At 36.4% G+C, this 27,498-nt stretch overlaps 1 protein-coding gene across 1 annotated transcript in view; it reads right to left on the reverse strand.

Annotated features, from left to right (window-relative positions):
- Nucleotides 1–27,498, reverse strand: part of prdm5 (PR domain containing 5) — a 92,859-nt gene that overhangs the window by 52,559 nt on the left and 12,802 nt on the right. Inside the window, exons 4-12 of the mRNA XM_051096294.1 lie at nt 23,906–24,080; nt 22,205–22,382; nt 22,032–22,127; nt 20,907–21,028; nt 17,886–17,965; nt 8,998–9,082; nt 8,764–8,921; nt 5,400–5,493; nt 3,711–3,871 (exon numbers count right to left, since the gene is read on the reverse strand). Of these exons, the coding sequence (XP_050952251.1) occupies nt 3,711–3,871; nt 5,400–5,493; nt 8,764–8,921; nt 8,998–9,082; nt 17,886–17,965; nt 20,907–21,028; nt 22,032–22,127; nt 22,205–22,382; nt 23,906–24,080 (1,149 nt within the window). The remainder of the gene's footprint in view (nt 1–3,710; nt 3,872–5,399; nt 5,494–8,763; nt 8,922–8,997; nt 9,083–17,885; nt 17,966–20,906; nt 21,029–22,031; nt 22,128–22,204; nt 22,383–23,905; nt 24,081–27,498) is intronic.

The raw sequence follows: 27,498 nt of genomic DNA on the forward strand, positions 1-27,498 counted from the left end.
GAACTATTACTTTATTACCTTAAGACACAAAGGGGAAGAGCGTATGTACAGTGCCTTGAGAAAGTATTCATACCCCTTTATTTTCACGTCTTGTTATGTTGCTGTCTTATGTTAGTCTGCTTTAAAAGACTTTTTTTCCACATCAATCTACACTCATACACCATAATGACAAAGCAAAAACAAAACTGCCACAACTTTGTAAATGTATTAAAAAAACTGAAATAAGTACATTGCATAAGTATTCATACCCATAAATCAGTACTTAGCTGAAGCACTTTTACAGCCTCAAGTCTTTTTGAGTATGATGCAACAAGCTTTGCATATCTGCATTTGGCAGTTATCTGCCATTCTTCTCCACACCTCTTCACCTCTCAAGCTCTGTCAGCTTGGATGGGGGCTGGCAGACATTTTCAGGTTTCTCCAGAAATGTTTGATTGGGTTCAAGCCCAGGCTGTGGTTGGGCCACCCGAGGACATTCACAGAGTTGTCTATAAGCCTCTCTTGCTGTTTGTTTAGGATCATTGTCCTGTTGGAAGATGAACCTTCTGCCCAGTCTGAGGTTCTGAATACTCTGGACTGGGTTTTCATTAAGGCTCAATATTTTGGTGCACCGAGCTTTTCTTCTGCTCTGATGAGTCCCTCAGTCCCTGCCACTGAAAAACAGCCCAACAGCTTAAGGCTGCTACCAGCACACTTTACCGTTAGGCGGCTACTGTGCAGCTGATGAGCAGTGCCTGGTTTGCGTCAAACATGATGCTTGGAATTGAGGTCCATCAGACCAGAGAATCTTGTTTCTCACAGTCTGAGGGTCCTTTTAGTGCTTTTTTGCAAATTCCAAGTGTGTTTTCACGTGTCGTCTTTGAGAAGAGGATTGAGTCTTACCACACCACCATAAAGATTGGATTGGTGGAGTGTTGTTGTGATGTTTGTCCTTCTGTAGGTTTCTTCCATCTCCACATATGATCATGGAGCTCAACTAGAGTGACCATCAGCTTTTTGGTCACCACTCTAGACAAGGCCCATCTCCATGAATTGCTCAGTTTGAAGAGTCGAGGAAGAGTCCTGATTGTTTTAAACTTCTTCCATTAAGGGTAACAGAGACTACATGCTTCTGTGAACCTTCAATGCAGCAGATTTTTTTCTGAACTCTTTCTCAGATCTGTGCCTGTTTCTGAGCTCTACAGGCAGTTCTGACCTCAGGGCTTAGTTTTTGCTCTGATATGCATTTTCAGCTGTTAGGCCTTTTATTAAGACGTATGTGCCTATCCAAATCATGACCATTCAAATGACTATGCCACAGGTTAACGTCACTCGAAGTGTAGTAACATCTACAGGCAATATGAATGCTCCTGAGCTAAATTTTAATAGTACCAGATAAGGGTATGAATACTTATGCAATGTAATCATTAAAGGTTTTTTAAATTTTTAAAGGGGTCACTGGATGCCCATTTTCCACAAGTTGACATGATTTTTTAGGGTCTTAATGAAAAGTCCATAATACACTTTGGTCAAAAGTTCTCAATGGTAGTGTAAAACAACACCCTTTTTACCTTGTCAAAATCAACTCTGCAAAAATCACCCCATCCTGGTCGAGGCTGCTTTAAATGCAAATGAGCTCTGCTCGCCCCGCCCCTCTCTTCTCTCTGTGGAGTGACGAGCCTGTTTACTTTAGCCGCATTTAGCCGCTAAACTTGCTAACTAGCACATTATTAGGAAAGGCGATCACAAAAAAAACATATACTCACTTCTGCTGTAAGTGAAGCTGGATCACCAATGATTTGCGTGAACATAGACAGATATTTGTAGATCGGGAGGCGCATTCCCTTCACAAACAAACGTAATCCACTGCATCTTCAGCAGCTCAGATGTCAGGAGTAAATGACGACCACTACGTTCATTATTACATCCAGCAACACAACACCTCAATCGCTCAATTCTTGTCTAACTTACATCCCTGCTCCGGCATCAAAACATGGAGGATGGACTGCTACAGCTGATCTGAGGTAAGACACTCATGTCAATCAACTATCGTGGGAGCGGCCTCTGTGGGTGTGCACGCCACAGCGACAGGCATCTGAGAACGGCTCGATTTGAAAAAGGGGATATTATTTTTACAGATTAATTAAAAACCACTGCATGGATTTTTATCATTATAGGGTAGATTTGTACATACGCTGACAACACACATTAATGTTCAAACAGCACGTAAAAGTGAACTTGGCATCCGATGACTAAGTTTGCAAAGATGTTAAAAACTAGTTTTTTGCGTTGCCATTATGGTGTATGGAGTGTAGGCTGATGTGGAAAAAAAGTCATTTAAAGCAGTTTAACATAAGGCAGCAACATAAAATGTAAAAAAAAAAAAAAATGAAGGAGTATTAAGGCATTTCACGATCACAATAACTACTGTTTAAGAGTATCATCTCAGTGATGGTGTATCTGACATGCAGCTGGGCCTCTATTCTCCTCATTCTGTCAGAAAGTAATTGAATATGATAAAGCTGCTTTACTCTTTTGCCAGCAGCAGGTCACATTTCAGTCCTGTCTGAAATTAGATGACACAATGTCAAATTCAGCCCATGCTATCTCAACTGTAATCACATACACGGCTTTAAAACTATATAGGAGTTTGGTGTCACTGTGCTGCTGTTCATATTAAGTGCTTTAACTGAAGTATAAATCTGAGAAGAAATTGAATATGAAGTTGATGGCATGTGAATATAATCATCCTCTGTGTAGATGAGGCAATAAATCATGATCGAGCTGTGGCTCCATTATGATTGGAGGGAATGCTGGTTATACAATGTGCAGGATATAAGATAATTATGGAATTCAGTTTCACTGTGTGTGGAAACACAGACTGGAAACATTAATGTGCTGGATTATATGTGAGCTAACTTCAGATGAAAAATAACAGTTTTTCAACTTGGAAGTACAAATTCTAATATTAGAAAAGAGCAAAAATGCTTTTTTATATTGAAACTGCAGTTGTTCCATAAAACATACTCTGGGTGAATCTCACAAAAACTGTTACTAATACAGTTGAGTCAAAAGTTTACATACACTTTGCAGAATCTGTTAATTATTTTACCAAAATAAGAGGGATCATACAAAATGTATGTTGTTTTATTTAGTAAAAAACTATTGTTGGAAAGGGTTCAAATATACAAAAATGCTGAAAAACCAAAGAATTTGTGGGACCTAAAGAATTTATCTGAAAAACAACAGGCAGTTTAACTGTTCAGGACAAACAAGGGACTCATGAACAACTATCACTAAAAACAGCTATGGATCATTCAGGTAACAACACAGTATTTTGAATCAAGCGTACATAAACTTTTGAATAGAGTCATTTTTATAAATTCAACTACTATTTTCTCTTGTGGACTATATGTAAATGTCTTTTATGTGAAATACCTTATTCAGGTCAGTACTAAATAAATAAATAAAAATTAACATTTTGCAGAGTCTGAAAGGTGAATGTAAACTTTTGACCTCAACTATAGGTGGTCTTCACCACAGGATGTCATAATTAACCAATCAGAATTTTTCAGGATAAATAAAATAAAATAAAATAAAATAAAATGTACACATAAATAATTAAAAATATAAAACATTTATACAACATAAATATGAAAAGTGTTTTGACACTGATGAGATCTTGGATTATTCTGTATTTTAGTACCACATGTCTCCGATTATTCACTCACCTTCTTGTGGCTCTTGAGCACAGACGGCGTCACGAAGGCCTTCTCACACAGGTCACACTTGTATTTCTTGTGGCCATCGTGTACGACCTGAATGTGCACGTTGAGTGTGTCCTTGCGCTTGAAGGTGGCGTCACACTGGTCGCACTTAAACGTTCTCTCACCTGGACGGAGAAGAGCAGAAAAGGCATATGATTGCAGTCACAGCGCCACAGCGATTCAAGCATCCCATTCTAACGTCACACCCGGACTCCCCGAGACGCCAAACTTTAGAAAAATGTTCACAGCCATTGTACCCCATTTAAAAGCGTGGCTTAATAGGGGACTCGCTTTGTGTTCGAATCCACTTTCAAACACAAAGCGAGTCCCATTATCCCTTTATGAGCCACATTTTGCTTTGGAAGAAAAGGATGTCAACCCTCTGTTTCCTGTTGTTTTGGAAGAGGTTTAAAGAGGAATGATAAAAGATCAGGTAGGAAAAGCCGTGAAATGTTTATCTCTCAGAGGAGGTCACAATTCTTTTCAGAAGAAGGCAGTCTGTTGCTCTTCTAAAACTTTCTTCAAAAACATACATATGTGCTCGTCTGCTCAAACAATGCCTTCTGTAACAAACATGAAGAATCTGTGCCAAAACTGTAGTTCTGCTCTATAAATGGTTGAATGGAGTCCAACAAGTCACCGCATCTAATCACCAGCAGAACAGACTGAATGCTGGGTTATAAAAACCTGGTCTTTAAATGAATGGGCATGCAGGGCGGCTACACCAACCTTGTCATCATATGAGATGTTAATCTTCTTTCTTTTCCTTACCAGTGAATCTCTTTATTCTTGAAGTGGTTTTATTGGCATTTGGACACATATCAGAGCCCATATATTTGTGTGAGGCCTTCTTATAAGAAACTGGGTGTTACGTTCTTGTCAGGTCACAACAATGCCAAAAATAACAATTTACTGGGTGATTCGTCAATAGCTTTTGCAGTATAAATATTGATCTTTGATTAAGTGTAAAAATACTCTGCCAAAAGGCTCTGATGAAGATCTAAACTATAAACACACACACACACGGGGGGGTGTTTGTGAAATATTTGTGGAGGACTTACCCTACTGAGCCACTCGGGCCTTTTAAAAACGATGTGTGTTTAATAGATGGTCACAAAACAGCTTTATTTCAAAACCAAATATTGACACAGATGGATCAGATTATGTCACAGTGGGTCGTAAGTGATCACACACTCATACTGTAAATACAGCTCACATCAGAGTAACCACGCACAAATCCAAACCCACACAACACTTTGTTTCTCTCTGCGTAACCCCGTCCTGCAGATACATAAAAGAGCGTTAGCCCAGTAGTTCTCAGTGATATATATGTATGTGTGTGTGTGTGAGAGTCTCTAGGGAGGACAGCAGGAAATTCCTCCAGCTCAATAATCTCAGTGTGATCAGTCTAGACTGGGCAGAGCAGCGCTAAGGTTCATCCTGCCCGGACCAGTCGGCTCCACGAGGCCCTGCACCCGCAGACACTGAGCCCAGGGTTCGGGGGGGGAGCTGGGAGCCGACGGAGAGGCTCTTGTCAGCGGCAGGATGCTTTGAGCTGCTCACATTTACTAAAGAGTATATGCACAAATACAGAGCACTCGTGTTGCATGTGTGTTTGGAGAGCTGTGTCTGATATCACACGTACACACTTACTGGTATGAATGAGGAGGTGGCGCTGTAAGGAGAACGGGGTGCGGAATAAGGCCTTACACTCCTCACACTGAAAAGGTCTCTCCTCTGAATGAGTCTGCAGACAGAAACACAGGTCAGAGTCAGGAATCAAGTGATTTAAGATCGTGAAGGTTTTATAAATTAATAAAAATAGCACCATTCATGATACATTAAACTTCCATAATGTGACATATTTCAGTGGCTTGTTGAGGTTGGTGTTACTTTTTTTAGACTTGATTTTCACAGGTGGATGATAGTGACCAAACATCTTAAAAACCACAAAGCAACACCCAGGCAAAGACTTAGGATGGTGGTTTTGAAACCAGTAAATGATGGTGTAGGAGGTCAGTGAAAAAAAAAAAAAAGAAAAAAGTTACAAAATGTATTTTATAGGTTTAGTTCACCAAAACATGAAAATTCTGTCATTAATTACTCACCATTGTGTCGTTCCAAACCTGTAAGATTTTTATTCTTCTTCAAAACACAAATTGATATTTAAAAAAGATATTTATAAAAGATATTTTGAATGAAACCTGACAGATTTCTGTTCCTCTTTTGTTGATGTTGAAATGTTGACATTTCAAAAAGTCCATGAAAACATCCTAAATATAATTCATTTGAATCAAGCAGTTTAATATAGTCACTATCGCTTTATATGATGAAAAGATTTCATTTAGGCTTTTATTTACACACTGATCAAATATGGTAAACAGGTAAACAAATGTTAAACAGACGCTAAAATGTCACACATCAAGTAAATATGGTTGAGTGAACCTTCATTGTGTGGACTTTCAGTGGATGGACTGTATCGAAATGTTGAACATAATCAGAGTTCAACAATAAGGACTGCCTGATGGCCCAGGGCCAACATGAAAGATGACTGCAGCCGTGACAGTTGAGGTATCAAAAATGGAATTAAGAATTAGGGAATTTCACTGGTACCTACAGTTTTGGTGTCATAACTTTATTCATTATAAAAACAATGGGTTACACTTTATTTTGATAGTCCATTTTAGACATTCTACTAACTATAAGTAACTTTGCAACTACATGTCAACTAATTCTCATTAATTTGCAACTACATGTCTACTAACTCTCAGAGCAGACTGTTGGGTTAGGTTTAGAGTTAGTAGAATAAGTTGACATATACTTGCAAAGTTTAGAAGAGTGTTAGAAGATATTAAGCAGACAGTCTACTAATACTCTAATGACTAATGACACTCTATCAAAATAAAGTGTTACCAAACAATGTAACATGGGTCAAAAACAATGAAAACTTTATTTATGTACGCATGTACAGTTGAGGTCAAAAGTTTACATACACCTTGCAGAATCCGCAAAATGTTAATTATTTCACCAAATTAAGAGGGATCATAGAAAATGCATGTTATTTTTTAATTTAGTACTGACCTGAATAAGATATTTCACATAAAAGACATTTACATGGAGAAAATAATAGATGAATTTATAAAAATGACCCTGTTCAAAAGTTTACATACGCTTGATTCTTAATACGGTGTTGTTCCCTGAATGATCCACTGCTGTTTAATTATTATTATAATTATTTTATTTTTATTTTATTGTTTTGTTTGTTTGTTTAGTGATAGTTGTTCATGAGTCCCTTGTTTGTCCTGAACAGTTAAACTGTCTGCTGTTCTTCAGAAAAATCCTTCAGGTCTCACAAATTCTTGGTTTTTTAGCATTTTTGTGTATCTGAACCCTTTACAACAATGACTGTATGATTATTGTATGAGATCCGTCTTTTCACACCGAGAACAACTGAGGGACTCTTATGCAACTATTACAGAAAAGGTTCAAACACTCACTGATGCTCCAGAAGAAAACACAATGCATTAAGAGCCGGGGGGTGAAAACTTTTTGAATTTGAAGATCAGGGTAAATTTAACTTATTTTGTCTTCTGGGAAACATTAAAGTATCTTCTGTAGTTTTTGAAGGTCAGTACTAAATTAAAAAAAAATACGTTATTTAGGCAAAATAAGAAAAATGTGCACATCCTTATTCTGTTCAAAGGGTTTACACCCCCTGCTCTTAATGCATTGTTTTTCCTTCTGGAGCATCAGTGAGTGTTTGAACCTTCTGTAATAGTTGCATATGAGTCCCTCAGTTGTCCTCAGTGTGAAAAGATGGGGCTCAAAATCATATAATCATAGTTGGAAAGGGTTCAAATACACAAAAATGCTAAAAAAACAAAAAACAAAGAATTTGTGTGACTTGAAGGATTTTTCAGGACTGTTCAGGACAAACAAGGGACTCATGAACAAGTATCACTAAACAAACAACAACAAAAAAAAAACACATCTGTGTATCACTCAGGTAACAACACAGTATTAAGAACTAAGCGTATATAAACTTTTAAATGGTGTAATTTTTTATATGTAAACATCTTTTATACTGTTTATACTTTTATAATGTAAACTTCTGATAATGTTTGTCAAAATAATATTTACTATTTTAAATTAATATATGATTTAATTTGTACAACAACTGACATGTTCATTTAATTTTACATTTACATTTAGTTTATTTTATAACATCATACTTTATATTTAGCATTATAAAGAAGTATTATTATTATTATTATAAATTATATAAATAGTACTGATATAATTATTTATACATAATTATACATAGTATTATAAAAAGTTTTACATATGAAAATGTAAAACTATATTTTAAGAAGGGGTTTCATGCTAGGCGATCATCATATCTGAATGGCAATGGCATCAAAAACTTAAAAACTGACCTTGCACACAATAGCATCAGCATATTTTGTGCAAGCATCTTACCACCCATATTTAGTTCAAAACATGTAAAAAATTAAGTGAATGTTATGTTTCCTTGGTCAAATCAGCAGAAAAGTCCTTTCAGAAGCACAGAAAGTTATTACAATTTAAAAGTTTTCATTTATTACTGACTACAGTCATTTGTTAAGAAAGTAAATGTTATCCCTCCAGATCTGAATGTTGCTTTCTGTGCTCTTTTCTCTATTTCACACACTCTCTGTTCGGAGCTGTGTGGGGTTTTGGGGTTAATGTTATCTGCAGGGTGTAAAGGTCAAGGGTCGCGTGGGGTCATTACAGGTCAGGGTTAGGCTGAAGGTTTTGATTAGGCTCCACAGTGGCTGATTGGGCTCCAGATCTCCATTAAGATAAGATGCCAGCAGTTTATTTGGCCAAAAATCTGTCAGATCGATCTATCAGTCTCTCCGTCCGTCCAACCATCTGTCTTTCCTGTTTAATTCTGGTGCTCTGCCCGACTTTGAACTGGAATAAACGAAGGCCTCTCAAGACATCAACAACAAACACACATACACAAACACGATACCTTTTTGTGGTTCTTGTAGACGTTGCGGTGGGCGAACTCCTTCCAGCACAGCTTACACTTGTATGGTTTATCTTCACTGTGGATGATCTTATGAGCAGTGGCCTGATCCAGACGCTTGAAACTTCGGCTGCAGATGTCACAGGTGTACGGACGCTTTTCTACACACACACCAACAACATCTTAGCACACCACAAATTATTATATATAATTTGTATGTGAGTGTATGTTGTTTACCAGAGTGTGTGATCATGTGTCGCTTCAACTGATTCGTGGAGATGAACTTTTTATCACAGTCAGTACAGTCAAATATCTCATGAACCTGAAAATACATCAAAAGAAAATGTATTGCAAGATGTAAGTACAAAAAATGCACAAAAAATACTGAGAAAGTGAAAGATCTCAAAAAATGAAATTTCTGTCTCACCCTCATGTCACTTTTTGAACCAAACAATTTTGGTAACCATTTAATTCCATTATATGAACAAACTAAAACACTGAGACATTTCCCACAAGTCTTCCAAGTTTCATTCAGGTCTGAAATGACATGAGGGCTCTTTAAAGCCTCAAAACAATAACTTTCAAACAGTGAACTTTCAATGTCACCATTTGTGTTTAGTAACCACAAAGTACAACACACTGACAGACCAGACCAGAATCGGACGCTCAGTGTATGAACGTAATGACCAGAACACATCTGAGGTCTTTTAATGGACCGTTGAGGGTGATTGTTGAACTCTTGGGTGGGATTTAGTTGTCTGTTCCTGGTGTGTGACCTTGAAAATATCCTAAACCCAACTCACAGAGGACGACACACACACGCATACGCATACACACGGACAGATGGAAATGTAATTAAACTTCTGAGGGGTTTTGAATAACTCCGCCGCTAAACGCAGTTCTGCTCTTCGGCTGAAAAATGTTCACATTTCAGTCTGTCTGAACATTTCAGTCCGATTTCTCACAGGGAATCAGGAGGTACAAATTACTGTGAACTCCAGCCAGTCAGTTTGCGCTGAAAATCACAAACGGTCAATAATAAAACTGTCAAATTTTCTCTGCTACTTCACCCGATATGATGAAAACAAGGCGCCACATGTGTCACAGTATGTGATGTAAAACCAGTGTTGAGGTACTTGGAAACACTATCTTTCTGAGCTACAAGCTACTAATAATTTAGTTTAACTGCTTTAAATTATTACAAATGTGTAGCTTCTAACTCTTTTGAAACATTGGCTACACTACAAACTGCTAACATAAAGCCACCTATATCGAAGCCATTTAAAGAGGCAGGAGCAACCTTACAGCATGAACATTAGTTGTATTAAATTAAATATAGATTTTTTGTCTTGTTTCCAGTCAAAATATATAAAACATTTTCTATACAAGCAAAAATTATTGTCATGTTTTCAAAAATAAAAGTCAAAATTAGCAAGCAAAATAATCTGCCAATGGGGTAAGCAAAATAATCTTTTTAACTGTTTGAACTTTCCCACTACGTGTTAGACCAAATAGGTTATTACTGTAAAAGCTGTTAAATTGTCTGAGCTACTGTCATGCTAGTGTATAAAGCAGTGCTGTCAGTCCTGGTCAGATTGCACTGTTAAACTATGTAGCGGTTTTAAAAAAAGTAATTGTCCAATTAAACCCTCACTGAAGTTTTATACGACTGTGAATAATCTGTCGCTGTCAAAAAAAATGTGGTCCAACTATAAATCTGAGGGATTTTTCCAGTGGTATTTTATTGCCCATTCTGAGGCGATGGCTCTCTCTGTTTTGTTAAAATGTTAAGATGTCAAGCAAATATTATGTTTAAACATCATCTGTGTGAGAACCTATAACGACTTACAGTTGAGGTTAAAAGTTTGCACACAACTTGCAGAATCTGCAAAATGTTCATTATTTTACCAAAAGAAGAGGGATCATACAAAAATGCATGTTATTTCTTATTTTGTACTGATTTAAATGAGATATTTCAAATAAAATGTTTACATATAGTCCACAAGAGAAAATAGCTGAATTTATAAAAATGACCCGATTCAAATGTTTCCATACACTTGAATCTCAATACTGTGCTGTTACAAGAATGATCCACATGTTGTTGTTGTCATTGTTGTTGTTGTAGTAGTTCTTGTTTTTTTTTTTTTTTGTTTTTTTTGTTTGAGTTGTTCATGAGTTCCTTGTTTGTTCTGAACAGTTAAACTGCCCACTGTTCTTCAGAAAAATCCTTCAGGTCCCACACATTTTTTGGTTTTTCAGCATTTTTGTGTATTTGAACCCTTTCCAACAATGACTATACGATTTGAGAGCCATCTTTTCACACTGAGGACAACTGTGGGACTCTTATGCAACTATTACAGAAGGTTCAAACACTCACTGATGCTCCAGAAGGAAAAACAATGCATTAAGAGCCGGGGGGTGAAAACTTGTGGAATTTGAAGATCAGGGTAAATTTAACTTATTTTGTTTTCTGGGAAACATGTAAGTATCTTCTGTAGTTTCTGAAGGGCAGTACTACACGAAAAAAAAAATGATATTTAGGCAAAATAAGAAAAATGTACACATCTTCATTCTGTTCAAAAGTTTACACCACTGGTTCTTAATGCATTGTTTTTCCTTCTGGAGCATCAGTGAGTGTTTGAACCTTCTGTAATAGTTGCATATGAGTCCCTCAGTTGTCCTCAGTGTGAAAAGATGGATCTCAAAATCATACAGTCATTGTTGGAAAGGGTTCAAATACACAAAAATGCTTTCCATAACACCTGATGTACTTGTGGCATCATACGAAGAATGGCATCTACGCTAATATTACTTTGTTTCTTTCTTATTCCGAGGTCACCTTAACCACCAGTTCCAGTCTGTATCCAGATCAGAGGGTCACTGCAGCCCCCCGGATCCAGTCCGTACCCAGCACAGATGGTGGATCAGCACCTAGAGACGACCTTTACATCCGTGAATGTCAGCGGGGACCATGTCAATTAGATGAGCCCCAGAGACGGACCATCAATGAGGAATTTATTACCTAGACGGCCGTCGGCGCAAAACCACGGGAACCAGATGAGTCTTCTGCAATCTGACTTTGCTGCAGCATGAAACTTTTGCATTATTGACACACTATTGTCCTATTCAATACTGTAAAGTTGCTTTGACACAACCTGTTTTGTTAAAAAGCGCTGTATAAATAAAAGTGATTGATTGATTACTGATGCTTCAGAAGGAAAAACATTAAGAGCTGGGGGGGTGAAAACTTTTGAAGAGAATGAAGAATTTTACATTTTTCTTATTTTGCCTAAATATTATATTTTTTTCATGTAGTACTTGCCTTCAGAAGCTACAGAAAATTTACCCTGATATTTCTAATAAAAAAAAAAAGTTTTCACCCACTAGTCATCAGTCATTGTTGGAAAGAGTTCCAATACACAGACATGCTGAAAAAAAAAAAAAAAAGAATTTGTGGGACCTGAAGGATTTTTCTGAAGAACAGTGGACAGTTTTACTGTTCAGGACAAACAAGGGACTCATGAACAACTATCACTAAACAAAAAAAACACAGCTGTGGATCATTCTGGTAACAACACAGTATCAAGAATCAAGCATCAAGCTTGAGTCTAAAATATGTTAAATATGTAACAGTCTTTTATGTGAATTATCTTATTAAGGCAGGACTAAATAAAAAATAACATGCATTTTGTATGATCCCTCTTATTTTGGTAAAATAATTAACATTTTGCAGATTCTGCAAGGTGTATGTAAACTTTTGACCTTGACTGTATACAGAGCAGAGTGGGGTAAGATGTGCCAGTTGGTAAACTGTATAATAAAATGCACCAAAATGTTGATGATTCATGAAGACATTGTAAAGGTAATCCATATGAATTGAGCAGATTCATATAAACACTGTTGACATTTACAGTAAACCTTGATCAGCATGCATTTATTGAGCACATCAAATATGGTAAATTATGAAAGATGAACTGTACTTGTTTGCTTCTTATGTACTCCTTATGGACATTCAGTTGAGGGACAGAAATCGTTTAGGTTTAAAATGAGAATATTGTCATTTGTGTTTGAACATAAACAGAAGTATTATGTGTTTGGAACAACATGAGGATAAATTTTAATTTTTTAATAAACTATTCTAACTTATTAAACTGGCTCATCTTACCCCACTCTCCTCTACTGTGAACACATCTGACTCTGTATGGTCATTTCATTTGAAATGTCACTCTATTAACGTGTTGAAACTCTTCTCTTTGTGTCTTTAAATACTGAGAGCAGAGCTACAGCTCCGGCAGCTCCATTCAAAGCTCTGATGGCTTAGTTTTCTGTGAAATGCTTGGCACTTGTAATCTTCTCAGGGCAGTTTATAAATGTATAGAGAAACTGTCTGCATGTGGGAAAGACTCTACAGAAAGCTTTCAAGTCTCCACTCTCAGAGCAAATCATATTTGCAGGCTTTTCCAAATGACACGGCTGGTACGAGCGACTTGCAGTCAGATGGATACGGTCTGGTGCAAAAAGGAAGGCTGGACATCTATTACACAGACAAAGATGGAGAGGGATGGAAAGCCAGGAAAAAGGTCTGCGACCAAACTGTGTGTTTGTATAACGGGCAGCCCAGGAAATTAAGTAAGGCCGCAGAGATTTAAACTTCATTTTGCTTAAATGAAACTTAAATTCATCATGCTGTGGGGGAGTCTCATTTTTTGTTAGACCTGTAATGCCAAAACTCTTTCAGCAATGAAAAAGGTACATGTCTTATGTATGCATAAATTACCTAAAAATCGAACAGATCAGCGCTAAACTAACTTACTTTTGATAAAGAATAATGGGTAGAAATATTATAAAAACCTTGTAAAGTAATATTAAATCATTTGAATGCATCTTTGTTTTCGAGCAAGAAAGTGTCCAATAAAACAAAACGACATAGAAGCGCCAAACAGGTTTGGATTTAACATTACCCGCGGGAAGAATTTTACAGAAACATTAGCATTTCCTCTCTCTCTCTCGAGAGAGAGAGACAGAGCGCTGCCGTACAATCAGAAACGCACACCAGAGCAGTGAACGCAGATGATGCCGTCGCAGGTTGAAGCCAAATCCGTACAGCTGTGACTGGAAAGGCTCGCTCTCAGAACGGCTGCGCTGATAACTGCTGATGAGTGAACGCTGACAGGAGGAAGTGCCTGTTTTACGTCAAGTTTAGGCAAAGAGAGTGACGATAGCATTCTCCAGGCCAAAACAGAGTGGGATGTTGGTTTGGTGGAGCAGTGGAAGCTTGGGACGCATTCCAGCTGTAAGAACATTAAACCTGAATTGTGGTTCTTCACCTACCTCCTTCAGTCAGAAAATCAAATTACCTTCATTTGTCGCTCCCGACTCGTTCTGCCAAAGTTCAGCGTTGCGGTTTCATTGCAAAGCATCTAAAAAGTGGTACGTATGTTTGAAAAGGGCGCCCACACAGCCTAGTCTTCCCAAGAGAAAATGGACCAGGAACAGTTTCAGAGCTCTGACTTTTGTGGTGATTTTGGAGATGGCGATGAAGCTATTTGTCTGATATTCCTCAGGTCTTTGTGCAGAGGAACCCTGACGCCAGCAGGAAGGTCGGGCAGTCTGGACTCCCCAACTCTTAAATTTCACGAGGGCCACGGGGATGAGCTTGTGAAACAAAAGACGACCTTTTTGTACACACTCACACCAGTGGAAAACCTTACAACATCAACATGAAGCCCACCTCCAACTGAGAGACAGAGAGAGATGGACGGCATACAAGAGCGAACCAGAGCCTAAGACAGCTACATTTCTTATTCTTTCCAGCATTTCAAAAACAATGAAACAGATGAGGACATAATTACATATATGGATCAGACAGCAGCCAGAGAAAGAGAAAAAGAGGAAGTTGAGAACTCAAGTGAGATGCAAGAGATGAGGCCTCGTCCTAAATAGTGTACTTGACATAATTGTGAGAAAAGAGTCAGAATTGAGATTTTATATCCTGCAGTTCTGACTTTGTATCACTCAATTGTGACTTTACATCTCATAACTGTGATTTTATAACATGCAATTCTGATTTTATAACAAAGTTGTGACTATATGACAGTTGTGACTATAACACGCAATTGTTACTTTATATATCGCAATTTTGACTTTATAACATGCAATTGTGACTTCATACCTCACAACTGTGTCTTACATCTCACAATTGTGACTATTACACAATTTTGACTTTATATATTACAATTGTGACTTTATAATACGCAATTGTGGCTTTAAATCTCACAATTGTGACTGTAACAAACAATTTTGACTTTGAAATGAAATTCAGATTTTATAATGCAATTGTGACTTTAAATCTCACAATAGGTTGTTTGCACATGACGTCATTACTGTGGCGCGAAATGCAGCTGGAGGGCAGGAAGTGATATTTCTCCATAGGAATCACTAGCAGAAACTCAAAAATATGTTTTGCGTTGTTTATGGATGCTCAAATCGGTCAAACCGAGAAACCACAAATTATCTTTTATCATGTATGAAAATTTGCTGTTCATAAGTGCAGAAAGGCAAGAATTTGCTGAAAAGCACAGGAAAAAGTGGCTTGTAAACCTCCGTCTGTGGTCAGGAGGAGAGTCGGATAATGCTCGTGTGTGCAAATGGTTAAGAAAAGATACAATAATATGTTAAGATATTAAAGAAATATATAAATATACACAGGGTGAGACAGTGAGAATTCACCTAATGCTAAACGCCACACGTAGAAACAATGTAAGATATTATATTTGTAGTTCCGAGAGCGTCACTGATTATAACGGAACATTGTGACATTGCAATACATTGAAGTGAGTGACAGCTTTTTAGTGACTATATGGAAGCGCTATTTGCTCGCTTTCTATAATCAGTTCGGAATTTGAATAAAATTTTCGCTTTACGTGATGCTAACAGGACCAATAGCCACAAAACCTTGCACATTCAGCGAACTTTCAGGAGTGACTAAAAAAGCAGAACGGATAAGATGGAGGAATGTCTGTACTGTACAAGAGAAACGTATAAACAGAAAATCACAACATATGTTGGATGTGATCCTTATGTTACGAAGAGGAGTGATTTTTCAACTAAACTGAAATAGCTGCCTCAGTTGCCCGTCATCGAGGCGGTGGAAATAAGCTATGCACCCAAACCTGATAGCAAACAAACTCTTTCGAAAGTGATTCCTACATGTATATGAAGAATGCAGGATATATGTCACTCCTAAAACTACTGCTGTACAGGTTTTTTGGCCATTGGTCCTGTTAGCAGCATGTAAAGCAAAACTTTTTTTCAAATTCTTGATTATAGCCTAGAAAACGAGCAAATAGCGCTTTCATATAGTCACTAAAAGGCTGTGACTCACTTCAATTTATCGCAATCTCACAAGGTTCAATTGTAATCAACTGCAGATATAATATCTTATTTGCATTGTATGTACGTGTGGCATTTAGCATTGAGTGAATTCTCACTGTCTCACCCTGTATCTATTTATATATTTCTTCATATCTTAATATTATTAATCTTTTACTAACCATTCACACACACAAGCATTATCTGACTGTCCTCCTGACCACAGACGCAGGTTTACAAGCCTTTTCCTCCTTATGCAACAGCAGATGTTCATACACGATATGAAATAAAACTTCTCGATTTGACCGATTTCCATAAACAACTGAAAACACAGTCATTTTGAGATTCTGCTATTGATTCCTATAGAGAAAAATCACTTCCTGCCCTCCAGCTGCATTTCGCGCGTCCTCAGAATCACGTGATTGCAAACAACCTATTGTGACTATAACACACAATTGTTACTTTATATCTCACAACTGCAACTTTATATCTTACAATTGTGACTATATCTCACAAATGTAACCTTATATATCACAATTGTGGCTTTATAACATGCAATTGTGACTTTACATCTCACAATTGTGACTAGAACACACAATTCTGACTTTATATATCACAATTGTGACTTTATAATATGAAATTCTGATTGTATAACGCAATTGTGACTTTACATCTCACAATTGTGACTATAACACACAATTGTGACTTTATATATTACAGTTGTGACTTTATAACACGCAATTCTGATTTTATAGCGCAATTGTGACTTTATAACGCAACTGACCCTTCAGAAACAGTTTGATTGACAGGCGATCTGACCAATTATAATGCCAAATCCGCCATTCTGTCCGACAAACAAATCAGACAGGGGTGTAGATTAACTTTGGTGGACTTAAACTTCATATGTCACAGTTGTGACTTCATAACAATTCTGAATTTATAACATGCAACTGCGACTTAACTACACACATTTCTGACTTTATAACTTACAATTGTGAGTATATATCTTGCCATTTCTGAGAAAAAAAGTTTGAATTTCAAATTTAAATCATGCAATTCTGAGAAAAAAGTCAGAATTGTCTGTTGTAAATCTGCAACTGCGAGACAAACTGTCAGAATTGTGAGATAAAAAAAGTCACAATTACTTATTAGTTATTTTTATTCAGTGGCGGAAACAGACTTCCATATATCAGAGATGATCTTAAAGGTAAGTTTATTCTGATGATATCTGTGCTAGTAGAGTGATGCACCAAACATATTAAGTTATTGTCATACTTTTACTTGAAAATATGGCTCATTTTTATGTTAATACATTCATACAGAAATACAGATCAATCATTTCAAATATGTTCAAAAGCTGATTCAAGAGTCTGGATCCCAGTGATGGATTAAAAGATAATTTTCAGTCCTAGTAAAGTATGTCAAATCGTAATCGACTGCTACATCCTTCACAACCAAGCACTCAGATCCAGCCTGCAATATAGAGAACTGTGCGGTGCAAATTGTGTTCAGTGCTAGATTTTTGAGCATGTTCACTGTATTACCTGATTTGCATGATAAATTTAGTGACAAAAAGAACGCAGCACTGCAAGCACTGAGGGTGCCATTTGAGAAAGGGCCAGAGAAAGGACAGACGGATAGATGGCGTGACAGAGGAGAAAGATTAAAGCCAAAATAGACTAGCGAAAGGTAAGAAATATGAAGAGATGGACTGGATGAACGATAAGAGGAGATTTATGGAGGGATGATCTGACCTTGCGGTGCTCCTGCAGGTTGAGTGAGGATGAGCACTTCTTATTACAGATGGTGCATACCAACTTCCTGCGAGCACTCCCTACACACACACACACACACACAGATCATACATCACATGAGCAGCAGGACACATCCTGATGGCATGAGGAGCTGCTAATGGAGACACTGCATCAGTTCCAAATAAACATCAGGAAGTCCTTACATAAATCAGTTCCTGGTTCAGCATGAAGTACAACACCAAGACGAAAACAACTATATTTAACAGGGGTGAAAGGTCAGCTAAAACGTATTTCCCGTAGAAAAGGAAGTAGATACAAGATCCATTAATAACAGTTTCGAAAGCAGTGGTATTTTAAAAGGCTTTAAAAGGTCATATTCTACACGTTGTAGCACTTTATTCTGTAATAAATTCACTTTAATATTAGTCAGGGTTTCTTGCAGTAAAAACAGTAAGAATTTAGTGTTTTTAAATTGACTCTAAATATGTAAATGACCTCTCTAGTGATTGGTTCATTTTCAGCATCCTGGCATACTTTCGAAACTGTTATATCTCACAACTGTGACTTTATATCTCACAATTGTGGTTTTATAACATGCAATTTTGACTATATATTGTAATTATGAATTTATGACACGCAATTGTGACTTTATATACTGCAGTTGTGACTATAACACGCAGCTGTAACTTTATAACACGCAATTGTGACTTTCTATCTTGCAATTGTGACTTTATAACATGCAGTTGAGACTTTATAACACGTAATTGTGACTTTACAGCACGCATTTGAGACTTTATGTCTTGAAATTGTGACTTTATAACATGCATTTGAGACTTTATAACACGTAATTGTGACTTTATAACATGCAGTTGTGACTTTACGCTTTGCAATTATGACTTTATAACAAGCAGTGGTGACTATATCTCACAACTGACTATATATTGTAACTGTGACTTTATAACATGCAATTGTGACTTTATATATTGTAATTGTGACTTTATAAGATGCAATTATGCCTATATTTCACAATTGTGAATATATAACACGCAATTGTGACTTTATAACACACAATTGTGACTTTATATATTGTAATTGTGACTTTATAACACGCAATTCTGTAAAAAGAAGATATTTTCAAAAATGTTGGTACCCAAACAGTTTGTAATCCCCATTAAACTTTGGGGCGGAAAAAAATATAGAATTTTTATTCTTGGGTGACCTATAGCCTAAACGAGCATATATCGGTCAACACAGTGAATTTGCATGTTTAGAGTTTAAAGGAGAAGTCCACTTCCAGAACAACAATTTACAAATAATTTACTCACCCCCTTGTCATCCAAGATGTTCATGTCTTTCTGTCTTCAGAAATTATGGTTTTTGAGGAAAACATTTCAGGATTTTTCTGCATAAAATGGACTTGATTGGTGCCCCGAATTTGAACTTCCAAAATGTAGTTTAAATGCAGCTTCAAACGGCTCTAAATGATCCCAACCTAGGAAGAAGGGTCTTATCTAGAGAAACAATTGGTCATTGTTTTCGAAAAATGAAATTTTTTATACTTTTTAAGCACAAAAGCTGGGATGTGCGGCCACGGGTCGTTCTTGAACGATTCATTCATTTTGAATGAATCTTTAATGTGACTCGGGAAGAATGAGTCGTCTCGGGGAATGATTCGTTCAGTCATGCATGCGCAACATCCTATTAGGTTCTGTACTGGGATTTGTTCACCTGTTTCGAGTCTTCAGGTTTTGAGTCGTTCGTTCATCTTATGGGGCTGTCACATGATGCTGATTTTGCTTAAATGAACGAAATGACTCAAAAAAATTTTGCTGAACAGGACTCAAAGGTCCGACTCAGTAAAAGTGCTTTGTCAACACTGGGTCTGTGGTTCCGTCTACATTCCGCGTGACCTTTTGACGTGATTCAATAGTACGTGAACACACATCCCAAAACCTGTGCTACACAAGCTTTTGTGATTAAAAAGTATAAAAATTTTATTTTCCGAAAAAAAAGACCCTTAGAAAAGACCCTTCTTCCTTGGCTGGGATCATTTAGAGCTCTTTGAAGCTGCATTTAAGCTGCATTTTGGAAGTCCAAAATCGGGGCACCAATGAAGTCCACTATATGCAGAAAAATCCTGAAATGTTTTCCTCAAAAACCGTAATTTCTTTACAACTGAAGACAAAAAGACATGAACATCTTGGATGACAAGGGGGTGAGTAAATTATTTGTGAATTGTTGTTGTGGAAGTGGACTTCTCCTTTTACAAATTTACATCCAGTGCAAAATCCACATGTTAAAATTCCAGATTGCAGAGATCTCACTGAATTTTATTGTACAAAGATAAATGTGACCTTAGTTTCTGAAAACTGAACACTCAGCGTGTTTAAGGAACCAATTCAGAGTTGGTATTTACAGCCCACAAAGCACAGAACAAAACAGCGGAAAAGAGGTTTGCTTAGACTAGGGAGAGAGATTTGCATTGTAATGTTTACATCTACACAGTACATCAAACCTTTATTTCAAAACAGCAAAATCCTGTTTTCCATGTCTACTCTAAAGACTCTTATTATAGCAAAACATACACCAATCATTAATGTAGCTGTAAGCACTTCCACAAGCACTCAGTTAATCGTTTAGCTTACTGTTTGGATTCATTTGCAAATGACTGATTCACTTGCATGTGGCTAAACTGTCCAATTATAATTACTGACAATAACACTGAAAACATTCTGATACGCGCTTTCATCAGCCGATTAGGGGTCTTTGACTAATTTTCTCAGATGTCTGCGCTTCTGGCAGAGAGACAGACGCGCTGAGAGTCTGCTGAAAAGATGAGTGTAGAAAGGGAGGGAGCGCTTAGCGTTTATCTGACAGACAGAGGGGATGAAGAGCGGATCAGAAATGAAGAGATTAATGAAGATGTTAAACAGCCGCTGATTAGACTCTCATTACAGACGGGTAATTTCGCACTCGCCTCAGTCTCTCTATCGCATGTGCGTGCATGTGTGTGTGACCAACCTGTGTGGACGTTGCCTTTGTGTTTCTTCAGGGCGTCTTTACTCCTGAATCTTTTCCCACAGCTCTCAACCTTACAGATGAACCGACCATCTCCTTTACACACCTCTTTATGCTGCTCAAAACTGCACACACAAACACTCAATTTCAGTTTAAAATCAACATGAAATGCTGTTTTTTGTAATGTGGCATATTTCCAAGTTAACCCGCTGGGGTCTGAGGGGGTTTTGGGGCCCTGGAGAGGTTTTTACATTGTAATCAGCAAAAACTGGGCTACAATAATATGCGAGCAGCATGAATGTACATGATTGTGTTTTTGTGGGGTTAGTGAAAAACTAAAAGTTTAAGTCACCCTAATAAAGCCATAAAACACATACAGAACACTAGTTCACGAGACTTTGGAGAACAGGATGACTAGAGTTTTTGATACAAAATGATGTGAAAATCATCCTGTTTTTTAAGACATGTTTTCTGATCGAAAGGCAGTATGCGAGGGAGTGACAATGGCCATGAATATTTAGTGATTCACCATAATGAGCCATCAGTAAGTAATCAGTACGAAACAAAAAAGTAGGGATGAACTTAAATCTTTAGTTTGTTTACGGAGGTTATGTGGGCGTTTACATGTCCGCGTGTCTCACATGGATGATTATTATTTGAAAAGTGGAGCCGTTCGTGGGCGTGATCACATTAGAGATAATGAGTTTAGACAGGAAAAACTGGAGCTTGCGTTGGTTTCATACGGATTACTTTATCAGAGAATATTTGTTATCGACGTGACTTGCTTCATTAAAAAGTAGACATTTCAAGCTTTTGATACATATATTTTCATGTCTGTGAGACAAGTATTTGCTGAGATTCAGGTTGTTTTATTTATGTGTCTGTGAAGAAAGGAGACAAAGACTCAGACGGCAGAGAGCGCACCCTGTTTATTTTCTTTATTTTACAAAAGCACACTGTTTTGTTATTATAACTATACACAAATAAAAGTAGACCCTTTGCCGTTTCAAACGATACATTATTCTTAGTTCTTTTCATGGTCATCGAGAAAAAGTGAGACCCCAGAAGGTTAAACAAGATATTCAAGGGATCATAAAAGAGAATGGAAATGAGTCAAGACTGATGTACCTGGACTCTGAACAGAAGGTGCTGTGACACAAGACACACTGATGAGCTTTTGAAGGATCTCCTGATGAAGCTGAGCTCTCTGTACAGTGAAGAACACTGCAAATCCACAAGACATCATAATTAATAGATAAGACACTGATAGGCTGTGTATTGTGAGTGTGTGTGGTACTGACTGGCGCTGCAGGGCCTGTTTGACAGGAAACTCTTTTCCGCAGGAGCGACATTTGAACTCTTTGTCCTCTGTACTTCCTCGCTGATGAAGACTCTGAAGATGTTCAGCTAACACTTCTTCACTGGGGAAGCTGCTCTCACACAGCAGACATGGGTAATCTTCTTTCTTAATCACCAGCTCTACATAAACACATACACATAAATGTACTTTATGAACCAATGCTTGCCTGATAAAAGTTTTGCATTGGCTGATATAATGCTGCCATATTTATCATACAACATAATACACCGACATACACTACCAGTCAAAAGATTTTGAATTTTTTTTTTTTTTTTTTAGAAGTTTAATGTTACATGTTGTTTTGATCCAAAGTACAGCAAAAACTGTACATTTTTAAAAAATATTTTACTATTTAAAATAACTGTTTTCTATTTGAATATATTTTAAAATGGAATTTATTCCTGTGATTTCAAAGCTGAATTTTTTGCATCATTACTCCAGTCATACAGTCCTTCAGAAATCTTTATAATATGCTGATTTGTTGCTCGAAGAACATTTATTATTATTATTATTATTATTATTATTATTATTATGTTGAAAACAGCTGAGTAGAATTTTTTCAGGTTTCTTTGAAGAATAGAAAGTTCAGAAAGAGCAGCATTTATCTGAAACAGAAATATTTTGTAACATTATAAATGTCTTTATCGTCACTTTTGATCAATTTAAAGCACCCTTGCTAAATAAAAGTATAAATTTCTATAATTTCTTATAAAAAAAAAATTATACTGACTCCAAGCTTTTGAATGGTATAGTGTATAATGTTACAAAAGCTTTTTATTTCAGGCAAATGCTGATCTTTTGATCTTTCTATTCATTAAGGAATCTTGAAAAAAAAAAATTACTCAACTGTTTTAAATATTGATGATAATAATAATAATAATAATAATAAATGTTTATAGAACAGCAAATCATCATAATAGAACGATTTCTGAAGGATCATGTGACACTGAAGACTGGATTAATGATGCAGAAAATTCAGCTTTGATCATAGGAATGAATTATATTTTAAAATATATTCAAATAGAAAACAGCTATTTTAAATAGCACAAATATTTCAGAATTGTACTGTTTTTGCTGTACTTTTTCAAATAACAAACCAAATATATGCCGGCTTGGTGAGCAGAACAGACTTCTTTAAAAAAAAAACATTAAAAATCTTACTGTTCAAAAACTTTTGACTGGTAGTGTAAATCATCTCATCTGAATCAGGAGAGAAACGTGCACAGATCAAACACTGTTTACAAGTGAAAACAGTCCAAAACAGCTCTAAACTAATATGTGGGTGGATTTTGATGTGAGAAGACAACAGGAGATGGACTTTTTCACTGGAGGAAGTGTTATTATGGACTTATATTTTGTCCAGAAGTGACTGTTTCGGGTTGAAATCATCCTAATGATAGGTTTGTTTCTTACAAACACAGGTTTTTCCTTCGTAAGATTTGAATTGCTGGACTGGAGTGGTGTGGATTGCTTGTGGATTATTGTGATGTTTCTAATCAGCTGTTTGGACTCTCATTCTGACGGTACCTTCAATGATGTAATGCAAGTGGTGGTGTGTTGTGATCTAGATGGTTATCTGTAGACCCAATCATGCATTTCTGTGTAAACTGTTCATAAAACCATTCAATCACAACACACATACCTGTTTCTGCACTGAGGTGTTTGCTCTCTTTACTGTTCCCATCTTCATCTTTGATGTCCTGGTCTTCCTCCAGGTCCTCCTCTTCCTCCTCCATATCACTGTCCAGGTAGCCAATCAGAAGCTCTGTATCCGTCTCGATGTCATCAACAGCCAGATAGAAGATATTTTCTCCATCCTGTTTAAAGAAACAGCATCAGCTACTTGACACAGTGACACAATGTGAAGAAATGCTGTTCTTTTATACTGTACTTTCTATTGACCAAAGAATCCTGTAAAAAGAAACATCAGGGTTTATTTTATTAACTTGGTTCATTTTCAACATATTATCAGTTCTCGTGCCAATACTAGTAAAATACTGCATGGCTGGAAAGACTCTCAGCCAATCAGAGGACCAGAAGTAACTGTGTGTGTGTGTTATTAAGGACATAAACTGCATTAGACGGTGAAAAGCAAAGATCCAGGTGTCGTCTGACACTAAACAGACAACACAACTGAGATCTGCTGGGAGCTGCAATCAGACATTCACACGAGGGGAAGCGTAAGATCAGCAGCGCTTCCTGATTAAGGTCAAAGGCCAAACACTTGAACCCCTTTTTAATGGCTTTATCAGACCTTCATTTCCTAAAAGGTCACGCAGAAATAAGCTCAATTGCTGTACATTTTGTTAAAAACACAGTCACAGATTTATCCACAGGGAGATGGTGAGAGAGGTGTCATGTGTGATGAAACGCAGACTCTCCTCTCGTGATTCTGCTGTAATGACCATCAGATTGGCAACATCTCAAACTCAACAGAGACCCATTCACACACACACACACACTGCAACGATTGCATCCATCCATGTGAAAAAAAAATCAGTATAAAAAAAAAAAATTACATTTTAATGATTAATAATTACCACAAAAACAGTCATAAGGTCATAAGGGTCAATTGAGATTTATCCATCTGAAACAACATCTGAATGTTGAATAAATAAGCTTTCCATTGATGTATGGTTTGTTATGATAGGACAACATTTGGCCGAGATACAACTATTTGAAATCTGGAATCTGAGGGTTCAAAATAAATCAAAATATTGAAAAACTGTCTTTCAGCTTGTCCAAATGAAGTCCTTAGCAATGCATATTACTAATCAAAAGTTAAGTTTTGATATATTTACAGTAGGAAATTTACAAAATATCTTCATGGAACATGATCTTTACTTAATATCCTAAGGATTTTTGCCATAAAAGAAAAAATTATGATTTTGACCCAAACAATGCATTGTTGGCAATTGCTAGAAATATCCCCGTGCTACTTAAGACTGGTTTTGTGGTCCAGGGTCACATTTAGAATTAGTATAGTATAGTATTATATTAGTACATTATTAACTTAAAAAAATAAAAAAATAAAAAACAGGGCAAAATATTATAACACATAGAACTTCATTTAATCATATTTTAACCACAAAAATCACAATTACTGCTTCTGTAGACTATTAAGCATAACTGAATGGTATGTTGGAGTTTAGCTATCTTTACTAAGATATTTAAAGTGACTGTAATAATGACTGTAATTTCAGCAGTAAAAGACTGCAAAAATCTACTGCAAAAATCTGTTAATTAGTTAATGCTAAGTTCCTCTACCATATACAGGAAAAAGATGTAACAGACCTCACAGGACTCAATTGCAAATCTCAATTTTACAGTAAAATATTGTTAAATTATGGTTTTTGGGATGGAAAAACAACAAATCATCTTATAATGTACAATAAATAATGTAAATTGATGTTCACAGAATTCTGTGCATGACACTTTACATTTGACAGTTATTCACTAAAATATACATTTTATTAAATTTGATTTTGTGTAAATGACACTGTGCATCTTATATACACACTGATTTTAGTAATTTTATATTATTATTATTTTTTTTATTGTTGTTGTTGTTATTATTACTATTATTAATTCAGTTAATCACATAAATGTTTTTTTTTTGTTGTTGTTTTGTTTTGTTTTTACTGTAAATGTATTTTTTTATTCTGTAAACTAAAAAAAAAAAAAAAAAAATTCTACATTTTTTTCTTTTAATTACTGGAATTAAATGGAATTATTAACTTTTAATTGGAATTATTTTAATTAATATTAGGTATTTCACAGTTTTAGCTTTTGATAATTTGATAATAATTATCTTAAAGTTTTAGCTTTAATATAATTCTTTACACTAGTTTTCAAAAGGTAGAGAGTGTGTTAGTGTATATAATAAATATAATAAATCAGTAAACAAGATGAGATAGAAGTACATTAATTTGATGTCTTCTTGGTACGTATGTAAATGTATGAAGAAATTTCTTAAACAACAACAATTTTGATTTGTTGTTATAATTTTTGAGCAAAATAATTATCAGTTTAACAATTAACATGCAACCCTAGGAACACGTCTAACGTGCAAAATCACGCTGCAGCTGCACACTTCTATTCTATTTTTGTTGCAATCAATTTTATAGTGAACCCTCCAGCAAGATATTGAATGTCAAGTGCAAAAGATTTGCGTTTTTAAAGATGAGTTGTGAAATCATTTTGTAATCACAGCAATATTCCCATAATTGCAACTGAATCATAAGACGCTTATCCTGATTAGGGCACTGGAGGTTGCCAGATCACTGCACTATTGGTATCTACACAACTTCTGTATCCAACTCACGTGACCTCAAATGTGTATGCCCATATGTGCATGCCCACATGTCACTGTGTGTGTATGTGTATGTGTGTGTGTGTGTGTTTTACTGATCTAAGGCTCATTACACTTCTCTTATCTCCACACTCTTTGGTGTTTTCAGATCTCTGGTACTGCCAAAGCCCATCAACACTGCCAGACATAACAAACAACTCACTCCATCTCATTCCCTCTGCTGTCTGCTCCTGTTTTAAAGCCTTATGCAAAGCTGCTGTCACACTCTGTGGCTCTGTACCAAAACCTAATGAGTGGCCTATGTAGTTAACACTTTAAGAAAATCATAGGTGTGCCCTTCATGCAAAGCCTTTTGCAAAAAGCACACAGGCAATTATGCTTTGTTCTAGGATAATTTTAAGCTAATTTCAACAAAATTGCAAGGCTGCATCTGCACTGTGACAATCTTAGTGGGAAAAAAAATCCATCAAAAATATCACAAGTGAGAGAAATTATAAATTAAAGGAATAGTTATCTCAAAAATTGAAATTTGCTGTACATATACTCGCCCTCAGGCAATCCGAGATGTAGGTAATAAAACAATATGCCCAGTAAAGCCATGGTTTACAGTGAATTTATAACAGCTGTTAGGCACTCCATTTCACATCATGCCTAACAACGCCCCTTAGCTGTTATAAATTCACTGTAAACCATGGCTTCACAGGGATTATTGCATTTATAAAACAGTTATTGCATATACGTAGTAAGGTTTCACACAAAGAAAACAGAGTAATGATATAAATAAAAAATATTATTCTTCCACCAAATGATGTAGTTCCTCAGAAATGGTTGTGGCTGCAACAAAGTGGTTGCCAAGCAACACTCAGAAGTAAACAAAGGTGTATATTTGTAGAGTAATTTACAACAGCTTTGAATGTGGCTCA

This window comes from Labeo rohita, chromosome 23, assembly GCF_022985175.1.
Source record: "Labeo rohita strain BAU-BD-2019 chromosome 23, IGBB_LRoh.1.0, whole genome shotgun sequence".
NCBI lineage: Eukaryota > Metazoa > Chordata > Actinopteri > Cypriniformes > Cyprinidae > Labeo > Labeo rohita.